The following is a 21,736-nucleotide window of genomic DNA, read 5'->3' on the forward strand; positions in this document are numbered from 1 at the left end:
ACCCTTTTCTGTTAGGAAAAAAATGACCCAACTTGTTTTAAATATGCTTTCAGTTTTTAAAAATAAATCAGAATGGAAAACTGGCAAATATGTGATTCCAGGCTTTGCGATTATAGATCAGGGATCGGAATGCTTGTTTTCCTCTAAAGGGTTAAATAGTAAATTTTGCTTTTGCAACTTATGGTTGCTGCCATTGCTGCCTGTGCCTCTTCCTCTGCCTTCTCCTCCTTCTTTCCTCCTTCATCTCCACCTTCTCCTCTACCTCTTTCTTCACAATCCTTTAAAAATGTAAAAACCATTCTTAGCTTATGGGCTATACAAAAATTAGGAAATGGGCCAGATTTGTCCCCAGGCATATAGTTAGAATAGATGGTTAGAGTCTCTTCTTTCCATCTTTGAGTATGTTGGAAAGCTTTGGAATATAAAATATAAATCTTCCAGCCCTCTGGGCCCTTTAGATTTTTTTTAACCTATTACTGAAATCCTTGAAACAATGCCATTTGAAGATTCCAGTTAATTAAGTTCTAGATTTTTTATTTGCCATCTTTTTCTTTTAAAGATTTACTTATTTACTTGAAAAGAGAACACATAAGCAGGGGGAGGGGGGGAGGCACAGAGGGAGAGGGAGAGAGAATCCTCAAGTAGACTCCCCGCTGAGCATGGGGTCCAGTGAGGAGCTCCATCTCAGGACCCAGAGATCACGACCTGGGCTGAAATCAAGAGTTAGAGGCTCAGCTGACAACCACCGAGGCATCCCTTGTTTGCCATCTTAATTACAGTTCTAGAACAGTGCCTCACACTCTATAGCATTCAGAAAATACTGGAGCTAGGGTTGGATTACTGAGTTTTACTACTTTTTATTTAGGCAATAGAGGTATCAAATATCCTAACTAAACAAAGCAATCCCTGTAAGCCCAGTGGCCTATTTTTAATTATGAGCACTATCACTTTTTTGTTAGAAAAAAAATTACACTCTCAACCACAAATATATAGCAATAGTTGTAATTCAGGCATTTTTAATGAGAAAAATATTAGATTGCTAAGATATTATTGGTATCAACATTTCATGTTATTTATATCAGAAACAGCTATATTGTTTCCCCTTTTCATAAACCAAACATCGATGAAAATTTGTGCTTAGAATTCTAAATAAAAATGTAAGTTTGAAGAACAGAATTTTAGGGGCACCTGTGGCTCAGTAGGTTAAGTATCTCCCATCTGCTCAGGTCATGACCCCAGAGTCCTGAGATCAAGCCCTGCTTCGCAGAGCAGGGAGCCTGCTTCTCTCTCTCCCTCTGCTTCTTCTTCTGCTTGTGCTCTCTTGCTGCTCTCTCTGTCTCTGTCAAATAAATAAAATCTTAAAAAAATAGAATTTTGGATCAGCTATTTGAACATTTGCCTTTGTCAGAATTCTTACTCCTTTGAAATACCATATCTACTAAATAACATGTATAATATGCTAGAAGTATATGAAGCTTATTAAATGGACATGATTTCCTAACCTCCAGAAATTATTGTTATAAGTATTCAACAGATAGCAGTGATGTAGCAATGAAAGGGACTTTGGCACATAAACTGACTTTGAAACAAGTGCTGTCAATGAGTACTACTTTTTGGTTTCATATTTCTAGGTATATTCATGTACAACTTGTTAGAATAACCCTTATAGCATCCTTTTTTTTTTTCTGTCCTTATTGTTCAGTTTTGGTTGTAAGTTGATACTGCAACTTTATGCTTTAGAGGAACGGAGATAACATGTGACCACATAATGTCCCTCTAGTGTATGTCTAGGCTCTAAAATCATCATCATATAAAATTTCCCAAACAAAGGCCACCATATAATGATTTCATAGGTGCTTATTCAGCGTAAAAAGATAACCTCAAATGCTGACAACAGAATAATTTCAACCCTGTCATGAAGTATAAATTTTAAACAATTGAATTTAAAATACATTTGTGCCATTTTAGCCTGGAGTACAGAACCACAAGGGAATTCTCTCAAAATGAGCTTACATTAAAAGGTGTTTTAACACAATTTTTTTTTGTCTCAGGAATTATTAAAACTACTATACAATGATAATTCTTTTAAGGAACTCTGCAAACATAACTTTTATCTCTTTCTGCCATAAAGGGTATATATATAAAAGGTTTATCCAAGTTTAAAATATTAATGTACATTACTATTTTTAGTAACTTTCTGGATATAAGACTATTAATATGAAACTCTGCAAGTTAATATTAAGCTATCATGGCATATTCATTTACTATTTATGAAGTTAAGTGTTATCAATATATCTTAGGGTCCCATTATTGCTCGCTGATTGGTTTCTTTATTCCTTACAATACTACACCTTGTCACTCATTTCTGTAATTCTACATCGTGTGTCTCCATAGTTAATTCTACAAACTTAAAGGAAAATTATGCTGATTTATTTAAATATTCTTTAGGAAGAAAAAAATCAGACTTTTATGTAGAAATCTCTTGTAGCAAAAAGCCAGATTGTTAAGAATCTGCACAGTACCAAAATTTACTTTTTATGTGTATGTAGGGGTGTGTATATTTACTTTATATTAATCATCTATTATTTTTCAAAGCAAGTAATAATAAACAATTATCAAGATGCTTAGTGTTCTATAATTCTAATTTTATATTTTGATCAAAACCTATGACACGTTTACTAATTTTTATATGTGTATGTGAATCAGGAAAAAAACACATTGTTTCATTTATATCAGAGAGTGGTTTAACTAGCTGGAGGCATGCAGGCACACAGTAGTTCTCACTGAAGATTTTTGAAAGGGCTGGTGGCATGGTTGGCCTCGTCTCTTTAGACTGTCTCAAGATTGGCAAATGCACTGTAGCCTAGAATTACTGACAGTAATTCTGACAGTAATTCTGTCAGTAAAACTGACAGTACAAAGATCAGATAATGTGATTGATGTCATTAAGAGAAGGTGAATGACAATGTGAAGTACCAATTACAGTGATTATGACAATGAAAAGGAGGGGTCAGATACAAAAGAGATTGTGCATGCTGAGACTAGAACCTGCCATTGGATTGTATGTTAGACCCAATAAAGTATAAAGTTTGGGTCTCAAATAATTGGAATGCTAATCTTTAACAAGGAATGCAACATAAGAAAATGAAACGAGTTCATCTGAACCAAATTGACTGTGTGTAACTATTATGCCCTGGAATGTTTCAGTTAATATTCTGGAATATTAAAACTGAGGATGATCTCAGAAGCTTAATAAGATGATTTGGGGGCAATAAATAGACATGCTTTTTTACATGATATATAACTATATTATTATTATTGTTAGCAGTATAATAGTAGAAGTAATAGCTGTACTTACTAAGTGTTTGATATGTGTTAGATATTTAAAAATACATGATCTCATTTAATATTCTGTGGATATTAAGAGCTAAGTATTATTATTATTTTTTTTTTGGCAGATGAATAGGCTAAAGCAGAGAAGTTAAATACATTGCCCAAGGTAACTGGTGATTATAGATGAAAATTTTGAAGTTAAGCTGTTTGACTCCAAAACTCTTGTGCTTTTTGAAATTCATTTCATTAAATACATGAATCATATGAAAAATAGAAAGGAGTCTAAAGAAGAATATAATAATACTTGGATCCATACTAGACATTAGGATACCTTCAAAGACTTTAAGGAGTTTTCACAAAATTTTTAAATAAGTGAACTTATTTCCCTTTAATAAAAAATAACTTATGTGTAGCCAATATTTTTGGATAGCAAGAGGAAAATACACAGTACAAAAATAAGATAATAATAAAACCCTGCATGAAATGTGATGCATGTTTGTGATGGAGAATATTCAGTGTCATTTTCGTTTTGACTTACAGCTTGTACATGTAGTGGCCATGCAAATATTTGTCATATGCACACAGGAAAATGTTTCTGCACAACCAAAGGAATAAAAGGTGATCAATGCCAATTGTAAGTAAAAATGACTTTTTAGAACTTAAGTGGATTGAATTTTTGCTATAAACTGATTGTTATACGTTTTCCTTTTTAAGTTTAGTGTTGTGCTAGTTAAGCAGCCAATATTTTTGTAAACTATTTCTGATTGCATTTTATCAACTCTCATAAACAGTTAAGCCTTTTAAAAATGGCAGTTTTGGGGATGCCTGGGTGGCTCAGTGGTTGAGTGTCTGCCTTCAGCTCAGGTCATGATCCCAAGGTCCTGGGATTGAGTCCCACATCAAGCTTATTGCAGGAAGTCTGCTTCTCCCTCTGCCTATGTCTCTGCCTCTTTCTGTGTCTCTCATGAAATAAATTAAAAATTTTAAAGAAAATTGGCAGTTTTGTGGAGGCTTTAAAGGATTCCATAGAACATGTTTGTCTTCGGTATCTCTCAAAAGAGAAACATCCTTAATTTTTTGGGAAAACACATACATCAAATTTGTATTTTATTTTTATAGTTGTTAAATATAATAAGTAGTTCATCATATGTTGAATAAATAACTCAAAGTATGTATTTTTTGCCTTTCTTTTGAGTCTGTCATTATTAATTGTAGTCATTTAACCCTTTCAAGTGGTTCCTTATACTTATTTCTCTATTTCACTAGACATGAACCCACTTTTGTTACTCTGCATTCAGTAGTTTTATGAATAATTTTTGTCTTTTTATAATTATTGTCAAGATTATCCTCTCCCTCAAAAAAATTAATCCTTAAAAGTAGTCGTTTAATGTTACCTAAACATTCCTTTTTTTAAATTTACATATGTCATATCATATTAAAATAATTTTTGTTTCTGAGTTGTATATATGTACTTACATTAGACATAAATGTACTGTATTTGACACAAATCATCAACTCTAATAAAAAAGGATTCTCTAAAACTTTCATATACAAAGAAGTCTGTTAACCATGGAAAATGATCATTTTGTTTCTTTTAATTTAAAACAAATATATTATTTGCTTTAGAGTTATTTTAAACATTTCAAGTTAGATGGTCATAACTATGGCTAGCCACTGAGGTATCATAGGCTTTCAAGTTCAGAGAAGGTGAACATAACCAGTTTTTATCCTTTCATAATCTCTAAACTTAAAACGGAGATCAAAGTATAAGGTCTTAGGGAAACTCCTATTAAGGAAGGCTATTTTGGTCTCAATACCAATGGATTTAAATCAGAGTTCTTTGTTCAAGGACAGAAGATACTTCTAATATTTTGTTGAATACTGGTATCCATGAGTAGGAACACCTTCTTGGGTCCGTACCCTGTGCATTTGCACAGGCCTTCATGCATATAAGCATGTTGTGCTTGGTTTAACTATCACCATCTTGAAATTCTTAACTAAATTTTTAACAAGAGCCTTACATTTTTGTTTGGCACTACTTCTTGCCTCCCTCTCTCCTGCCACAAATTATGTATAAGGTCCTAGTCATTAACAAGAAATATTTTATTTTTGTTTCAAGATTCCATTATTTCATCAATTAAAACTGATAATTGGGCAGCCCTGGTGGCTCAGCGGTTTAGCGCTGCCTTCAGCCCAGGGCATGATCCTGGAGACCTGGTATTGAGTCCAACATCAGGCTCCCTGCATGGAGCTTGCTGCTCCCTCTGCCTGTGTCTCTTCCTCTGTCTGTCTGTTGTCTGTCTCTGTCTCTGTCTCTGTGTGTGTGTCTCTCATGAATAAATAAATAAAAATCTTAAAAAAAAAAACCTGACAATTTAAATTTGTACTATAGTTTTGCTTAAGTGATATAACCATCTATAATAATTATCTCTAATGTGATGTGGTACTTTAGTGAGATACTTTTGTTTCCAGAAAAGTGAGAGCAGTATTTTAATTAATTGAAATCATGTGATTATAAGCTTAGAAGTAGGGATCCCTGGGTGGCGCAGCGGTTTGGCGCCTGCCTTTGGCCCAGGGCGCGATCCTGGAGACCCGGGATCGAGTCCCACGTCGGGCTTCCGGTGCATGGAGCCTGCTTCTCCCTCTGCCTGTGTCTCTGCCTCTCTCTCTCTCTCTCTCTGTGACTATCATAAATAAATAAAAAAATTAAAAAAAAATAAGCTTAGAAGTACAGAGTTACAGGGTTTGGCATATGTATGAAAAAGTAGAAAACTATAGAATTCTGAATGAACTCTAATTCTAATTCTTTTTTTTTCCCTAATTCTTTTTTATGATTTTTAAAAGCAAGTGAAAAATTGGAATACTAATTTGTACAGTATTTTGTAAATAGCCTTTATAGATAGAATTATATTCATTATTTTTTCCTTGTTTCATTTGTTTGGCTTTTGAGTACGAGGCAATGAAAATAGGATCATCATTCTTAAAGCAATTATTTTTTACAGTGTGCTTATACTAAAAAAAAATTCTTGTTAGGAAGCAAAGCTAGTCATTCAGATCACTAAATAATTATCAAGTAAGTGCTTGTACTGTTAATGAAGATGAATATCACATAGTTTTTGCTGAAAGTATCTTTCAGGCTAACAGTGGAGAGACTAGCCAAAATATAATATACTAATTTCCTCTATTACTGATTTAAAATGCTTGCTAACCTTTGCCTCTTCACAGGACAATTTTTGTTTGGCTTTAAATATGTAGTTGTATATCACATCTTGCGTATTTTTCATAACCTCCTCAAACTACACTTGGTTTTCTTCTGGTGTGCTAATTTATTCTTTGCATTATCTGTGCACTTGCCTGTATACTTTGCTAGAATGAAATTCTTTGAGGACCATGTCATTAGTACCACAGAGTAAGTGTTTAATAAGTTTATAATGGAATTGAATGAAGAAAGTGTTGAAGGAGTACCAAAAGGGCAGGATTAATTTACCTTGGAGGGATCAGGAAAGTTTGAGAAGAGGATACTTGAGCTGGAACTTGAAGGAGAGGTAAAATTTTCTGGGTGGACAATATAGTAAACAGAAGGAGAAATTATATTAGCAAAGCAAGGGAGTGAAAATGAAAATGGTTATAGCATTTCAAGCTTTTGTTCAAGGACAAAGAGGCCTGGCAAGAGCATCACTACCACATTTACAATGAAAGAAACAAGAACTGGGCAAACTGTAAATCCATGAGTTTTCTGGAAATCATTGGAGAATTGAGATTACAGGGTAAACAGCCCCAAATCTAAAGGGAAACAAGAACTTTCAGGGAGAGATGAGACAGGAATGCTGTCTTACCTGGAGCAAAACTAACTGGAAATGTAGAAGACTTGAGCTCAAGTTTGCAAGGTTAATAAAGTGCAGAGCTCCTGGGGGCCACAGGAATTGAGGGGAGGTCCATGCCCTTTTTAAAGTTTTTTTTTTTTTACCCCCATGCACTCCATCATTTGCTCAAGAAATAATATGGAGAAAATTTTAAGAATGTGTTTCCTGTGGTCTAAGCTGGGGGAAGGGGAATACCAGAGACAGTGGGCAGGGTTTCAGTATTGGGCCAAAGTGTTCATTCAAAGGGGCATTACATTGTTTATCTTGCCAGGGTTCTGGCTCTGACCTAAACCACAGCTGGAACTCAGAAATGGTAACTTAAAACATGAATTTAATGGAGACCGGAACTATAAGATAAATATATAATGAGTGAGGTGGTATTATCTATGAAACTTGTTTACTTTTGAGGAGTAACATGTAGACTTCAAAGGAAACACAGTGTATTATTTTTGTAAAATTTATCAGTTTTACACTGTAAAGGCATCACATATCTGCATTCTGTGAAATGCAGTGTCTCACTCAAATTCCTTTTCAATGTAATAGTGTAAGGAAGGTTGGTGATATTTAAATTTTTTTTCTTTAGCCTTCTAACGATCCTAGGGATAGAACCTGGTGTTCTTCAGTGGGAGATAATTTATCTTAACAAAATAAAAATAGGTGAAAGAAGTTTTGATAAAATATTGTGGCAGATACTTAACAATGTATCTTCCTAACTCCCATGGCTGTGATAGTTTCAACAAAGCTATAGTGGACAGTTTCCTGTACTTTCCCCTATTCCACATAAAGTCTGAGAATCTTTGTCCATCTTTAGTTCCAAAGGTACTCATTTCTGCCAAGTGCAACCAGGAGGGGTAAGATAGTTTATGCCAAGATGGATCATCCTCAGCCAACGAAGGGTGAGAGTTCTGGATGACTTATCAGGTGGCAGTGAGCACTATAATGCTAATTATAAGTGGGATAGTGGTTATCCTGGTGTGCTATAGTATAATTATTGAGAATATTAACTGTGTTTGATAGGATGAAGTTAGGTTGGAGGAGAAGTGCTAGTTTGTGCAGGAATCATTTCACTTGAAAGTTATAGGGGGATAGTAACTATGGTTGTAGACTTGACTGCTTTTGTTAACTGCCATAAAGCCTTGAAGAAGGAGCCTTCAATCAACTCAGGGCATGCTGTGAACATCTCATGGCCTTAATGACAGCATTTGAAGACTCTTACCTTTTACCCGTAGAGAGCAGAGTATGTTGAAAATTATGCCCAGGATTTAATCATAATGTTGGCTGGCTGCAAATGAAACTGAAAGGTCAGCTCTCACAGTTCATCCATGGCAGAGTTACTGCCTCTTGAAGAGTGGGAGTTTGAGGCATACAGTGAAGACACAAGTATGACCTCTGAGCCCTGAATCCTAGATTCATTCCCTTGAAGACTCCTGGCTCCAAGTGGTAGTCTTCTGTCATTTGATAGAGTAGGGTAACTTCCCTGTCCCTGTCAACAATGTATAGATTTTACTTGATGTTTATGCTTCTTAAAGAGTTGTTTGTCCTCTTCCAGAATGTACCCTTGCCTTCATTTATTATCTCCAGATCATTAACAAGTGTCAGGTCTCAATGTAGCATGACTGGGAAGATGCAGTCTCTGCTGTAGATAGGTAAGAGATAGCTTAATACTGAAAAAGCTGCAGAGCTTAAAAAATCTGCAAAGGCAGGAATTAGTAGTGCATATATGAGAGTGGACCTTGAGGGTGTTGGATCAGGGAGCATGAAATCTAAGCCTGAAGAAGGGAGAATTTATTGATAGGATATCACTCTCCTAAGAGCCAGGATTTCACGTCTTAGTGATATACCTGTAATTGTTGATGAATCTTTAAAATGTCGGCATGCTGATTGCCTCTAGTAAATAGGTGGGGAGATGCTGGAGCCGTTTTGAGGAAATTTTGAGCATTGGTGTCAGAAAACTCAGGAAGCTTGATATATGGGAACACATGTATTACATAGTATCAGATAGACCATTAATTGATTCTATTTTCTTGGACATTTTCCAGAACACTTTCTTCACTAAGATGATAAAGAGTACAATCTTCAGGAGAGCTCTGGAACCTTTGAAACTCAATGGTGGCTATTCTCTGTAGGTCATGGTAGACAAGAGAAAATGTTATCAGTCAGCTGGGCTCCCTAGTGTCAGTGGGTATGTCAGGATTCCAGAATAGAAAAGGCCAGATAGTTGCACCTAACTCTTAATTACCTTAACAGTTAGCAAGACCCAGTGGCCAATATTGTGTGTTGGTTGGCAGGAGTTTGTGGTAATCCTCAAGTGAGCTCTGAGGGATGAACTAACTTGGCAGCCAACTATATTATTGTTCGACTTATACTACCAGAAAAAACTCACAAACCATTAAGCAGAAGGTTGATGTCAGCTGTCCCAACGGAAGGCTGTGATTCTTCACTCTTTTTATGATTCCGATCTGAATCTCTGGTTCCCAGCACCCATTAAATAAAATTGAGGAAGCACCCATATCATCTCATCAATATACAGAATAAATATTCATCCACTGTTTCTTCAGTGGGACCTCAAGTCATTTAGTACATAATTAGTCACTGGTAAAGGGAACACAGATAATTCGGAAGGGCTTTGGATAAGGTATTGAACTAATATTTATCACTATAATATCATTAATTTATTTTCTTACAAAATATTTTCAATATTGCTACTATGTATTTAAAGAAGTAGTGTTGGGGATCCCTGGGTGGCTCAGTGGTTTAGCACCTGCCTTCAGGCCAGGGCGTGATCCTGGAGTCCTGGGATTGAGTCCATGTCAGGTTCCTTGCATGGAGCCAGCTTCTCCCTCTGTCTGTGTCTCTGCCTCTCTCTTCTCTGTGTGTCTCTCATGAATAAATAAATAAAATCTTAAAAAAATTAAAAGATATTTAAAAAATAAAGAAGTAGTGTTAATATTTCTGAAGACACCAGAGACAAATTTTATCTTAACTGCATGTAAAGAAAACAACCAAAAAAAAAAAAAAAAACCAAAAACAAAAAACAAAAAACATGTTTCTGGATTGGCCCTAGATTAGACCTTTTCCCATTCATTCATTCATTCATGTGTGAGAGAGAACATAGGCAGTGGGGAGGAGCAGAGGGAGAGGCAGAAACAGACTCCACTGAACAGGGAGCCCAATATGGGGCTTGATTCCAGGACCCTGAGATCATGACCAGAACTGAAGGCAGATGCTTAACTGACTGGGCCACCCAGGTGTCCTGAGACCTTTTCTAATCTGCTTCTGATTACTAGGAAATACCTAAATTTCAGCAAGCCAATCAAGTGTTCTTATGTCATGTACACAGTAAATGTGAAGCCCGAAGTATTTCGGTTGGGCAAAGGAAAACATTACTTTATTAGGTCAATGATTCTCAATTGGGATGGAATAATGTTCTCTAGAACTTTATGGATTTTCATAATTAATTATCTTGAAAATTAGGGGAATGCTCTTGGCATTTAGTGATGAAGAATCATAGCCCCTTTGTTAAAATGGGAACTTATGGGGAATAGGTAATAAATGGAATTTTGGTATAAATCTGTTTAATTGATTAAATTGGGCCTGCAGACTCCTCTGTGGTCATTTTCCCTGTCTCGAAGTGAATAAATGGAATGGATATATGTAGCCCATGGTAGACTCTCATATTAGCTGTTTGACCTGTGAGAAAAGAGCCATTAAGTTAGAAAGGGCAAAGTGGAAGAGGTCCCTGAAACTCCTTTCATTCACTCTGGACCCAGACAAAATGGTAAATCAGAAACTGGAGATCTCATGACAAGACAAATAACAGGCTGTTGACATTGAGAAAATGAGCAAGTATTGTATTTCAAATATGAGCTGGATCTTTGAGTGGTTAAAATATGGACAGGAGTATGATGAAATGTCACAGAAAATATATTTTCTGTTTTGAAGTCTCACCGCATGTTGAGGTATACATTCAGTTTCTGATATTTCAAGAGACTTCGGAAACTAAATCATTTAATAGATTTTAGGAACTAGATTGGAAAAGAGACATAATTTTAGAGTCTGTAAAACTGGATTGTAGGCTTCGGGGAGCATTGAAGAGTCTCATGTTGAAAAAGAATTGGTGGGCAGCCTGGGTGGCTCAGCGGTTTAGCGCTGCTTTCAGCCCAGGGTGTGATCCTGGAGTCCCAGGATTGAGTCCCACATTGGGCTCCCTGTATGGAGCCTGCTTCTCCCTCTGCCTGTGTCTCTGCCTCTCTCTCTCTCTCTTTCTTCTTCTCTCTCTCTCTCTCTCTCTCTCTCTCGGTATCTCATGAATAAATAAATAAAATATTTTTTTTTTTAAAGAAGAAAAACAAGTGGTAACCTCCAAGTAAATAATTTTGATATGTAATTTCTACCATGAAGATTTTATATTATAGTGCTGCAGATTAAAAAAATATATAGGATAGAATTAATATGATTTTAATCACGTTGTTAGTGAAATCCAGTGCTATTAATAAGTTGGTACTACTACTACTATTTCATTCTTAGTCTATTACAAGGAGTCTCAAATATTCTCTAGACATATGGATACTCAAAGATGTGTTTTGTACATGCCATGGACAACATAGCTATTGGTGATGAGATTTTCTGAAATGATGAACACATATTTGTTAAATTCTGATAAAAATTATATATGGTGTATTTTCAACTTATGTGGCAGTTGCATTTCTAGAAAATTCAGTGTATGTTATAAACATGCAAAGCTACTCTGTTTGATACGTAAAATGGAGTTAAGTTCCAAGGTCAAATAATTAGGAACAAAAGCTTAAATAAATAAAATCTTAAAAAAAAAAAAAAAAGCAATCCCAGGGTGGCTCAGCGGTTGAGTGTTTGCCTTTGGCTATGGAGTCCTGGGATCAAGTCCTATGTTGGGCTCCCTGCTGGAGCCTGCTTCTCCCTCCTCCTATGTCTCTGCATCTCTCTCTGTGTCTCTCCTGAATAAATAAAATCGTTTTTTTTTAAAAAAAGGAACAAAAACTTGTTTGTTTGCCATGTTGTTCAAAAGTTATATGGGATATTTTTGTATATATTATTTTATTGGAGTTTGTTATGCCAACATATAGCGTATCACCCAGTGCTCATCCTGTCAAGTGCCCCCCTCAGTGCTGGTCACCAAGTCACTCCATCCCCCTGCCCACCTGCCCCTAGTTCATTTCCCAGAGTTAGGTGTCTCTCATGTTCTATCACCCTCACTGATATTTCGCACTCATTTTCTCTTCTTTCCCCTTTATTCCCTTTCACTATTTTTTATATTCCCCAAATGAATGAAACTATATAATGTTTGTCCTTCTCCAATTGACTTACTTCACTCAGCATAATACCCTCCAGTTCCATCCACGTTGAAGCAAATGGTGGGTATTTGTTGTTTCTAATGGCTGAGGAATATTCCATTTTATACATAGATCACATCTTCTTTATCCATTCACCTTTTGATGGACACCGAGGCTCCTCCATGGTTTGGCTATTGTGGACATCGCTGCTATAAACATTGGGGTGCAGGTGTCTTGACTTTTCACTGCATCTGTATCTTTGGGGTATATCCCCAGCACTACAATTACTGGGTCGTAGGGTAGGTTTATTATTAACTCTTTGAGGAACCTCCACACAGCTTTCCAGAGTGACTGCACCAGTTCCCATTCCCAGCAACAGTGCAAGAGGGTTCCCCTCTCTCCATATCCTCTCCAACATTTGTTATTTCCTGTCTTGTTAATTTTCACCATTCTCACTGGTGTGAGATGGTATCTCATTGTGGTTTTGATTTGTATTTTCCCAATGGCCAGTGATGTGGAGCATTTTCTCATGTGCTTGTTGGCCATGTGTAGGTCTTCCTCTGTGAGATTTCTGTTCATGTCTTTTGCCCATTTCATGATTGAATTGTTTGTTTCTTTGCTGTTGAATTTAATAAGTTCTTTATAGATGTTGGATACTAGCCCTTTTTCTGATAGGTCATTTGCAAATATCTTCTCCCATTCTGTAGGGGTCTTTTAGTTTTGTTGACTGTTTCTTTTGCTGTACAGAAGATTTTTACCTTGATTTGGTTCCAATAATTAATTTTTGCTTTTGTTTCCCTTGACTTCATAGACGTGTCTTGCAAGAAGTTGCTGTGGCTAACTTAAAAAAGGGTGTTGCCTGTGTTCTCCTCTAGGATTTGGATGGAATCTTGCCTCACATTTAGATCTTTCATCCATTTTGAGTTTATCTTGGTGTATGGTGAAAGAGAATGGTCTAGTTTCATTCTTCTTCATGTGGCTGACCAATTTTCCCAGCAGCATTTGTTGAAGAGACTGTCCTTTCTCCAGTGGATAGTCTTTCCTGCTTTGTCGAATATTAGTTGACCACAGAGTTGAGAGGCCATTTCTGGGTTCTCTATTCTGTTCCATTGATCTATGCGTCTGTTTTTGTGCCAGTACTATGCTGTCTTGATGATCACAACTTTGTAGTACAACCTGAAATCCGGCATTGTGATGCCCCGGCTCTGGTTTTCTTTTTCAATATTCCCCTGGCTATTCAAGGTCTTTTCTGATTCCACACAAATCCTAAGATGATTTGTTCCAGCTCTCTGAAGAAAGTCCATGGTATTTTGATAGGTATTGCATTGAATGTGTAAATTGCCCTGGAAAGAATAGATATTTTTACAATATTAATTCTTCCAACCCATGAGCATGGAGTATTATTTTTCCATCTCTTTGTGTCTTCCTCAATTTCTTTCAGAAGTGTCCTGTAGTTTTTAGGATATAGATCCTTCACCTCTTTGGTTAGGTTTATTCCTAGGTATCTTATGCTTTTGGGTTCAATTGTAAATGGGATTGACTCCTTAATTTCTCTGTTTTCAGTCTCATTGTTAGTGTATAGAAATGCCACTGACTTCTGGGCATTGATTTTGTATCCTGCCACACTGCCGAATTGCTGTATCAGTTCTAGCCATCCTGGGGTGGAGTCTTTTGGGTTTTCTATGTACAGTATCATGTCATCTGCAAAGAGGGAGGGTTTGACTTCTTTTCCAATTTGAATGCCTTTAATTTCTTTTTGTTGCCTGATTGCTGAGGCTAGGATTTCTAGTCTTATGTTGAATAGCAGTGGTGAGAGTGGACATCCCTGTTGTATTCCTGATCTTAGGGGAAAGGCTCCCAGTGTTTCCCCATTGAGAATGATATTTGCTGTGGGCTTTTCGTAGATGGCTTTAATGCTGAGGAATGTTCCCTCTGTCCCTACACTCTTAAGAGTTTTGATCAGGAATGGATGCAGTATTTTGTCAAATGCTTTCTCTGCATCTATTGAAAGGATCATATGGTTCTTGGCTTTTTTCTCTTGTTGATAATCACGTTGATTGTTTTACAAGTGTTGAACCAACCTTTCCCGGGGATAAATAAATCCCACTTGAATAATCTTCTTAATGTACTGTTGGATCCTATTGGCTAGTATCTTTTTGAGAATTTTTGCATCTGTGTTCAACAGGAATATTGGTCTAAAATTCTCCTTTTTGGTGGCATCTTTGTCTGGTTTTGGAATTAAGGTGATGCTCGCCTCATAAAACGAGTTTGGAAGTATTCCGTCCCTTTCTATCTTTTGGAACAGCTTTAGTAGAATAGGCATTGTTTGTTCTTTAAACGTTTGATAGAATTCCCCTGGAAGCCTTCTGGCCCTGGACGTTTGTGTTTTGGAGGGTTTTGATGACTGCTTCAATTTCCTCCCTGGTTATTGGCCTGTACAGGTTTTCTATTTCTTCCTGTTCCAGTTTTAGTAGTTTGTGGTTTTCCAGAAATGCAACCATTTCTTCTAGATTGCCTAATTTATTGGCATATAGCTGCTTATGTTTTTAAAATCATTTGTATTTCCTTGGTATTGGTTTTGATCTCTCCTCTTTTATTCATGATTGTATTAATTTGAGTCTTCTTTTTTGTTTTTAATTAGGCTGGCTAATTTTTTTTTTTTATCTTACTAATTCTTTCAAAGAACCAACCCCTGGTTTTGTTGATCTGTTCTACAGTTCTTCTGGTCTTTTTTTCATTGAGTTCTTGGATCTTTATTATCTCTCTTCTGCTTGGCGTAGGTTTTATTTGTTGTTCTTTCTCCAGTTCTTTTAGGTGCAAGGTTAGCTTGTGTATTTGAGTTTTTTCCAACTTTTTTGAGGAATGCTTGTATTGATTGCAATGTATTTTTCTCTCAGGACTGCTTTTGCTGTATCCCAAAGATTTTGAATTGTTGTATCTTCTTTCTCATTAGTTTCCATGAGTCTTTTTAATTCTTCTCTAATTTCCTGGTTGACCCTTTTATCTTTTAGCAGGATGCTCTTTAACCTCCATGTGTCTGAATTTCTTCCAAATTTCTTCTTGTGATTGAATTCAAGTTTCAAAGCATTATGGTCTGAAAATAAGCAGGGGACAACTCCAGTCTTTTGGTATTGGTTAAGACCTGATTTGTGACCCAGCATGTGGTCTATTCTGGAGAAAGTTCCATATGCACTTGAGAAGAATGTGTATTCAGTTGCTTTTGGATGTAAAGTTCTGTAAATATCTGTGAAATCTATCTGGTCCAGTGTATCATTTAAAGCTTTTGTTTCTTTGGAGATGTTGTGCTTAGAAGATCTGTCATTTGCAGAAAGTGCCGTGTTGATGTCTCCCAGTATAAGTGTATTATTAGTATGTATTAGTATTATTAGTGTATTATAAGTATGTCTTTACTTTGTTTATTAATTGATTGATATACTTGGCAGCTCCTACATTAGGCCCATAAATATTCATGATTGTTAGGTCCTCTTGTTGCACAGTTCCAGTCATTAAGTATGATACAGTGTCCCTCTTCATCTCTTACTACAGTCTTTGGGACAGACTTTAATTTATGTGATATGAGGATTGCTACCCCTGCTTTCTTTTGAGGAACAATTGAATGGTAAATTGTTCTCCAACCTTTCATTTTCAGGCTGTAGGTGTCCTGGGTCTAAAATGAGTCTCTTGTAGACAGCAAATAGATGGGTCTTGTTTTTTTATCCAGCCTGAAACCCTGCATCTTTTGATGGGACCATTAAGCCTTTTCACGTTCAGTGTTAGTTTTGAAAGATATATATTTAGTGTCATCATAATACCTATTCAGTCCCTGTTTTTGTGGATTATTTCTTTGGGTGTCCTCTTTCTTTTACAGAGTCCCCCTTAATATTTCTTATAGACCTGGTTTGGTGGTCACATATTCTTTCAGTTTCTGCCTATCTTGGAAGGTCTTTATCTCTCTTTCTATTCTGAATGAGAGCCTTGCTGGATAAGGTATTCTTGGCTGCATTTCTTCTCATTTAGGACCCTGAATATATCCTGCCAGCCCTTTCTGGCCTGCCAGGTCTCTGTGATGAGGTCTACTGTTAATCTAATATTTCTCCCCATATAAGTTAGGGATCTCTTGTCTCTTGGTGCTTTAAGGATTTTCTCTTTATATTTGGAATTTACAAGTTTCACTATTAAATGTCGAGGTGTTGAACAGTTTTTATTGATTTTAGGGGGGGGTCTCTCTATTTCCTGCATCTGAATGCCTGTTTCCCTCCCCAAATTAGGGAAGTTCTCAGCTTTGATTTGTTCAAATATCCTTCCTGGTCCTCTTTCCCTTTTGGCGCCCTATGGAACCCCAATTTTTCCTCCTGTGGCTGTCATTTATTTCCCTTAACCTTTCCTCATGGTCTTTTAGTTGTTTTTCTCTTTTTTCCTCAGCTTCCTTCCTTGCCATCAACTTGTTTTCTATGTCACTCACTTTTCCTTCTACCTCATTAACCCTCGTCATTGGTACCTCCAGTTTGGATTGCATCTCATTTCATTGATTTTTCGTTTCAGCCTGATTAGATCTAAATTCTGCAGTCATGAAGTCTCTTGAATCCTTTATGCTTTTTTCCAGAGCCACCAGTAGCTTTATAATTGTGCTTCTGAATTGGCTTTCCGACATCGAATTTTAATCCAAATTCTGTATCACTGTGGCAGAGAGTACTGTTTCTTTCTTTTGTGGTGAGTTCTTCTTTCTAGTCATTTTTCTCAGTGTAGAGTAGCTAAAAGCGAGTTGTACTTGTTAGAAGCGCAAACTCTTCTCTCTGTAGCATTCCAACTGTTCTTTCCTTTAAGCTCAGTTGAATTCGTAGGTTTTCAGGATTATTTGAAAGTTATCTAGGTAAGTTGTTGGGGGCAGGTGACTTGGTGACCTTACTCCTCTGCTATTAGCCCTTTTTGTAAATCCATTACAAATCCATAATTATGGAGATAACTAATTGTTGCACTTAACATTTATGTCCATTGAGAACCACTTACCTGATCAGTTTGTGTTTTTCTTTACCCAAAGAAGTTTTGTTGTTTCATTTATTATACATAAGCTCCTAGAGCAATTTACTGACTTCCTGAGAAAGTTATATATATTGATAATATTGTTAGCTATTATATTAGTAGATTAATGAAAATTGATGGGTTGATCCAGAATCATAATTTATTTTTTTCTATAACAAATTGAAGATTAAATTTGGAATTATAAAATATAATTATATGAGATACAGGTCACTATTACTAAGCATGATCCTTAATTGAGTAAATTAATTCATAATTGTCATTTTCTCTTCCTCATAATCTTTTTTCTTTATTGGTCATAGCTTTTTCATTACTACTTATTTTAGTCTCAAGACACTGGTCCTTAAAATTAGTGTGAAAAAAATCTGTAGGAATATGGTGACTTAAATTGGTAACTAAAATTTTGCTTTATTACAATTATTCTAGGTGACTGTGAAATAATAGTTCTTGATATATTTTGAGGATTTACATCTCATACATTTGATATACTTTGAGAAATGTTGACATAGGAGGATAGTCTTCCTGATACTTTTTCCCTGGTTTACCAGCAATATCTAAGATTATTAGTCATTTTTTCTATTTTTTTTTTTTTTGATTTTGCATATCTAGTCTTTTTTTTTTTTTTTTAATGGGAAGGAGACAGAGGATGATGCCAGTGTCTTTTCCATTTTAGAGAGATCAAACTTTTGCCTTCTTTTCTAGAGTACTTTTTGGCACATATCAAGGGCTGTATAAAACCAATATAAATGAATGTATTGTAGGGTATTTGTTTTTCCCAATTTCTCTTGTTATTTTTAAAAAGTCTTCTATTTTGGGAATGAGGAAATTTAGTACCTGTTTTTTCATTGTGCTCTAATCTACATTAACTTTTTATACAAGCAGTATAAAGGAATCTCTTGCTGTATAACCTTTTTTATACTGTATCTAATACACAACTACAGATAGTCTGTAGTCACAACTACAGATAATGCTAATGATTTATTTGTGCTGATGAACCAAGCTGCCTTAATATCTAAGAAATAAGGTATTTGAGGGATATCTATGCTTGCTTTATTTCAAAAGCATTTATTTGGTGAGAGACCATAAAGCCATAAATCTCAAAATATCAGTTGAGAAAGCAGATTACCAATTCAGTTTAAGCTTGCCTCCAAGTGAAACAGATTTGATATTGTCTTATCTCCATCTTTCCAGGAAGGGGCTCTCTTGTTAAGAAGTCCAACTGGAGTAAAACAAAAACAAAAACAAAAACAAAAACCCTCTATGTCAAGAAAATGTTTAAGTTCTTTTGGAGTATGTCTTCCAGCATTTAAAACTTTTAAGTTTTTAGGAACATACTTCCAAATCTATTAGCCCTGCAATTAGTCTTTCTAAGCCCCAGAATTGTACTAGATTCAATTTAATTTAGTTATCAATTGCAAAAACTTTCTGAACACAACTAGGCTGTTTTCCAGGTACTATTGATTAGGTTGAAAGTCATGTAATTGGGTTCTGACCAATAAACATTAAGTGATGTCCATCACTTCAGGCCTGGCCCCTAAAAAGGTCTGTGCCAAATATCCTATTTTACCCCATTCAGTAGTGCAGTGGAGAGCAGGATGAGGACTGGAAAGATTGCAGCTCAAGAATAGTTCAGTCCTGGGAGACTGTTTGGAGCAAGACATCTTTCCCAACTCCACTTCTCTGCACTGGACTGTGCCTGAAGTTATAATCAGGCTTGTTTTGTGTAAAACTACTGAAATTTTAGGGAATTTTTTTACAGGAGTTAGTATACCTTTCCATGAGTAATTACTGTCCTTTGGCACCTTGCTTGACATCCTTAATTAATGCACTTTTCGTTTGAATTACCTTAAATGAAAGGTATTCATTAAGTGTGTCTTCTAGTGTTAGTTTAGTGAATTGTCTGTGGGGTATTTGGGTCAGTTTGTTCTTTTATCCAGAATCATCTCTTACAACCTTTGCACGCTTTCCATTTTTTTTATGAGAGCTATTCTCATTGGAGGCTGTCTCTTAGGAGACTGGTATAGTCCTTGGTCTTAATATAGTCCTTACATTGATATAAGGCATAGCAAAGTTAAGTGGTTTCAATTCTAGATGGTCTGAATAGGTCCCAACACATATAAAATTGTTGGGATGTTAGTATAAAAGAAGTGCACAGTAAGGAACATAGTATTAAATTAATGTATAGAATATACTAATTATAAGTTGCAAACAATTACAAAAGAAACAGACTTAAGTACCAAAGAAAAAAATGTAAACTTTCAATTTGTTTCATTCTATATTATTAAAAATTATCTTAAAAATTTAGAGGAAAATAGTCTCCTAATATGTTCCAACTTAACCTTCTGTGAAGAAAGAAATTACAGTAAATTTCAACATTTTAATGTAAAACATATATCTAGTATATGTGTAGATGTTCTATCAAAATATGGATGGATTTCAAATGCATGTGCATTTTAGGATGAATTACTGCTATACACTACTGTATATTTCTGATGGCCCCAGTGCAGCACTCTTATTTTGAGGGAAAAAGATAGATGATTGAAAATATTCCAGTAGAATCTCTTTCTCAAATACTTCACTTTTTGTCTTGCTTTGATATTTACAGGTGCAAATATAATACCCTCTATTTTTTATGTTTTTACTCTTCTTCATTGCTGTCATTGCCATCATCGTCACATATACTGAACTCTCTCAAAGCCTGTCTCTGGACTAGGTACTGTTATTTAATTCCTACAATAATTCTGTGAAGTAGGTAGTATTATCATCCCCATTTTAGTCTTAAGGACATAGAACCTTAGAAAAGTTATTTTGTCCAAGGTCACAATTTAGTTAGTGTTAGAGTAGAACTTCCATGTAGGTTTCTATAACTAAAAATTCAGTGCTCTCTACTTATTGTATACCCATCATTTCTTTATTTTTAAGAAGATTTTATTTTTTTATTTGAGAGAAAAGGAGAAACAGAGAAAAAGAGAGAGAGCTGGAGGAGGGGCAGAGGGAAAGAATCTCAAGCAAATGCTGTGCTGAGTGTGGAGTCTGACAGGGAGCTTGATCCCATGACTCTGAGATCACTACCTGAGCCGAAATCAAGAGTTGGTTGCTTAACCGACTGAGCCACCTAGGTGCCACCCCCATCATTTCTTTATGGATAATTGGCAAATTAGAATTGAGGCACTATTTCCAGATTTTTTGGGAAATGTATGAATAGTATTGTAAGCTATATATTTTTCTACCTTTTAAAACCCAACTTTAATATAAAATATTTAATAATTAATTAAAATTAAGTATTCTTTAGATAACAAAAATTATTAATACTGTTTTTTTTCCCTAGGGAAAGAATTACATAATGTAGAGATTGATTTTATTCTTCAGAGACTTATGCTTTAACTATACTAAGTCAGATTAATAGCTCTTAAGTTTATATATTAATGTGAAATACTTTCTAATTTATCACTAACTTCAATTTTTATTTTATTTTGATCCATTAATTATTTTTAGTTTTTTCCCCTTAATTTTAAAGACATTGAATTAGTATTTTAAAATCTTTTCTTTGACTTGTTTTGTTAATCTGGATTTTTTTTTAATGGACTTTAATCTTTAGAGCAGTTTTGGGTTCCCAACAACATTGAACAGAAGGTACAAACTTCCCATATACTCCTTACATATATGCATAATTTTCTCATTATCAATACCTTTCACCAGGGTGATACATTTGTTATAATTTATGAACCTGTATTGACATGTCACTAAAACCCAAAGTCCCAGGATGCCTGGGTGGCTTAGTCAGTTGAGTGTCTTACTCTTGATTTTGGTTCAGTTCATGATCTCAGGGTCTTGGGATCAGCTCCCTCATTGGGCTTCTAATTTAGTGTAGAGTTTGATTGTCCCTCTCCCTCTGCTCTTCTCTGTGTCATTTCTCTCTCTCTCTCTCGAAACAAAAAACAAAAAACAAAACCCCAAACACCCTCAAATCCAGAGTTTACATTAGGGATCACTCTTGGTCTTGTGCATCTGGGCTTTGGCAAATGCATAAATTACCTGTATCCACCACTATAGTATCAGAGAAGTTTTAATGCCCTGAAAATTCCCTGTGTCTGTACTATTCATCCATCTCCCTTAATTCTTGGCAAGCACTGATCTTTTTACTGTCTCCATGGATTTGCCTTTTACAGAATGCTATGTAGATGGATGCATATA

General features: G+C 35.6%; 1 protein-coding gene across 1 annotated transcript in view; it reads left to right on the forward strand.

The window, feature by feature from the left end:
• Window positions 1-21,736, forward strand: part of ATRNL1 (attractin like 1) — a 762,129-nt gene that overhangs the window by 224,561 nt on the left and 515,832 nt on the right. Inside the window, exon 20 of the mRNA XM_072740185.1 lies at window positions 3,874-3,967. Coding sequence (XP_072596286.1) covers window positions 3,874-3,967 — 94 coding nt within the window. The remainder of the gene's footprint in view (window positions 1-3,873; window positions 3,968-21,736) is intronic.

This window comes from Vulpes vulpes, chromosome 15, assembly GCF_048418805.1.
Source record: "Vulpes vulpes isolate BD-2025 chromosome 15, VulVul3, whole genome shotgun sequence".
In the NCBI taxonomy this organism is placed as follows: Eukaryota; Metazoa; Chordata; class Mammalia; order Carnivora; family Canidae; genus Vulpes; species Vulpes vulpes.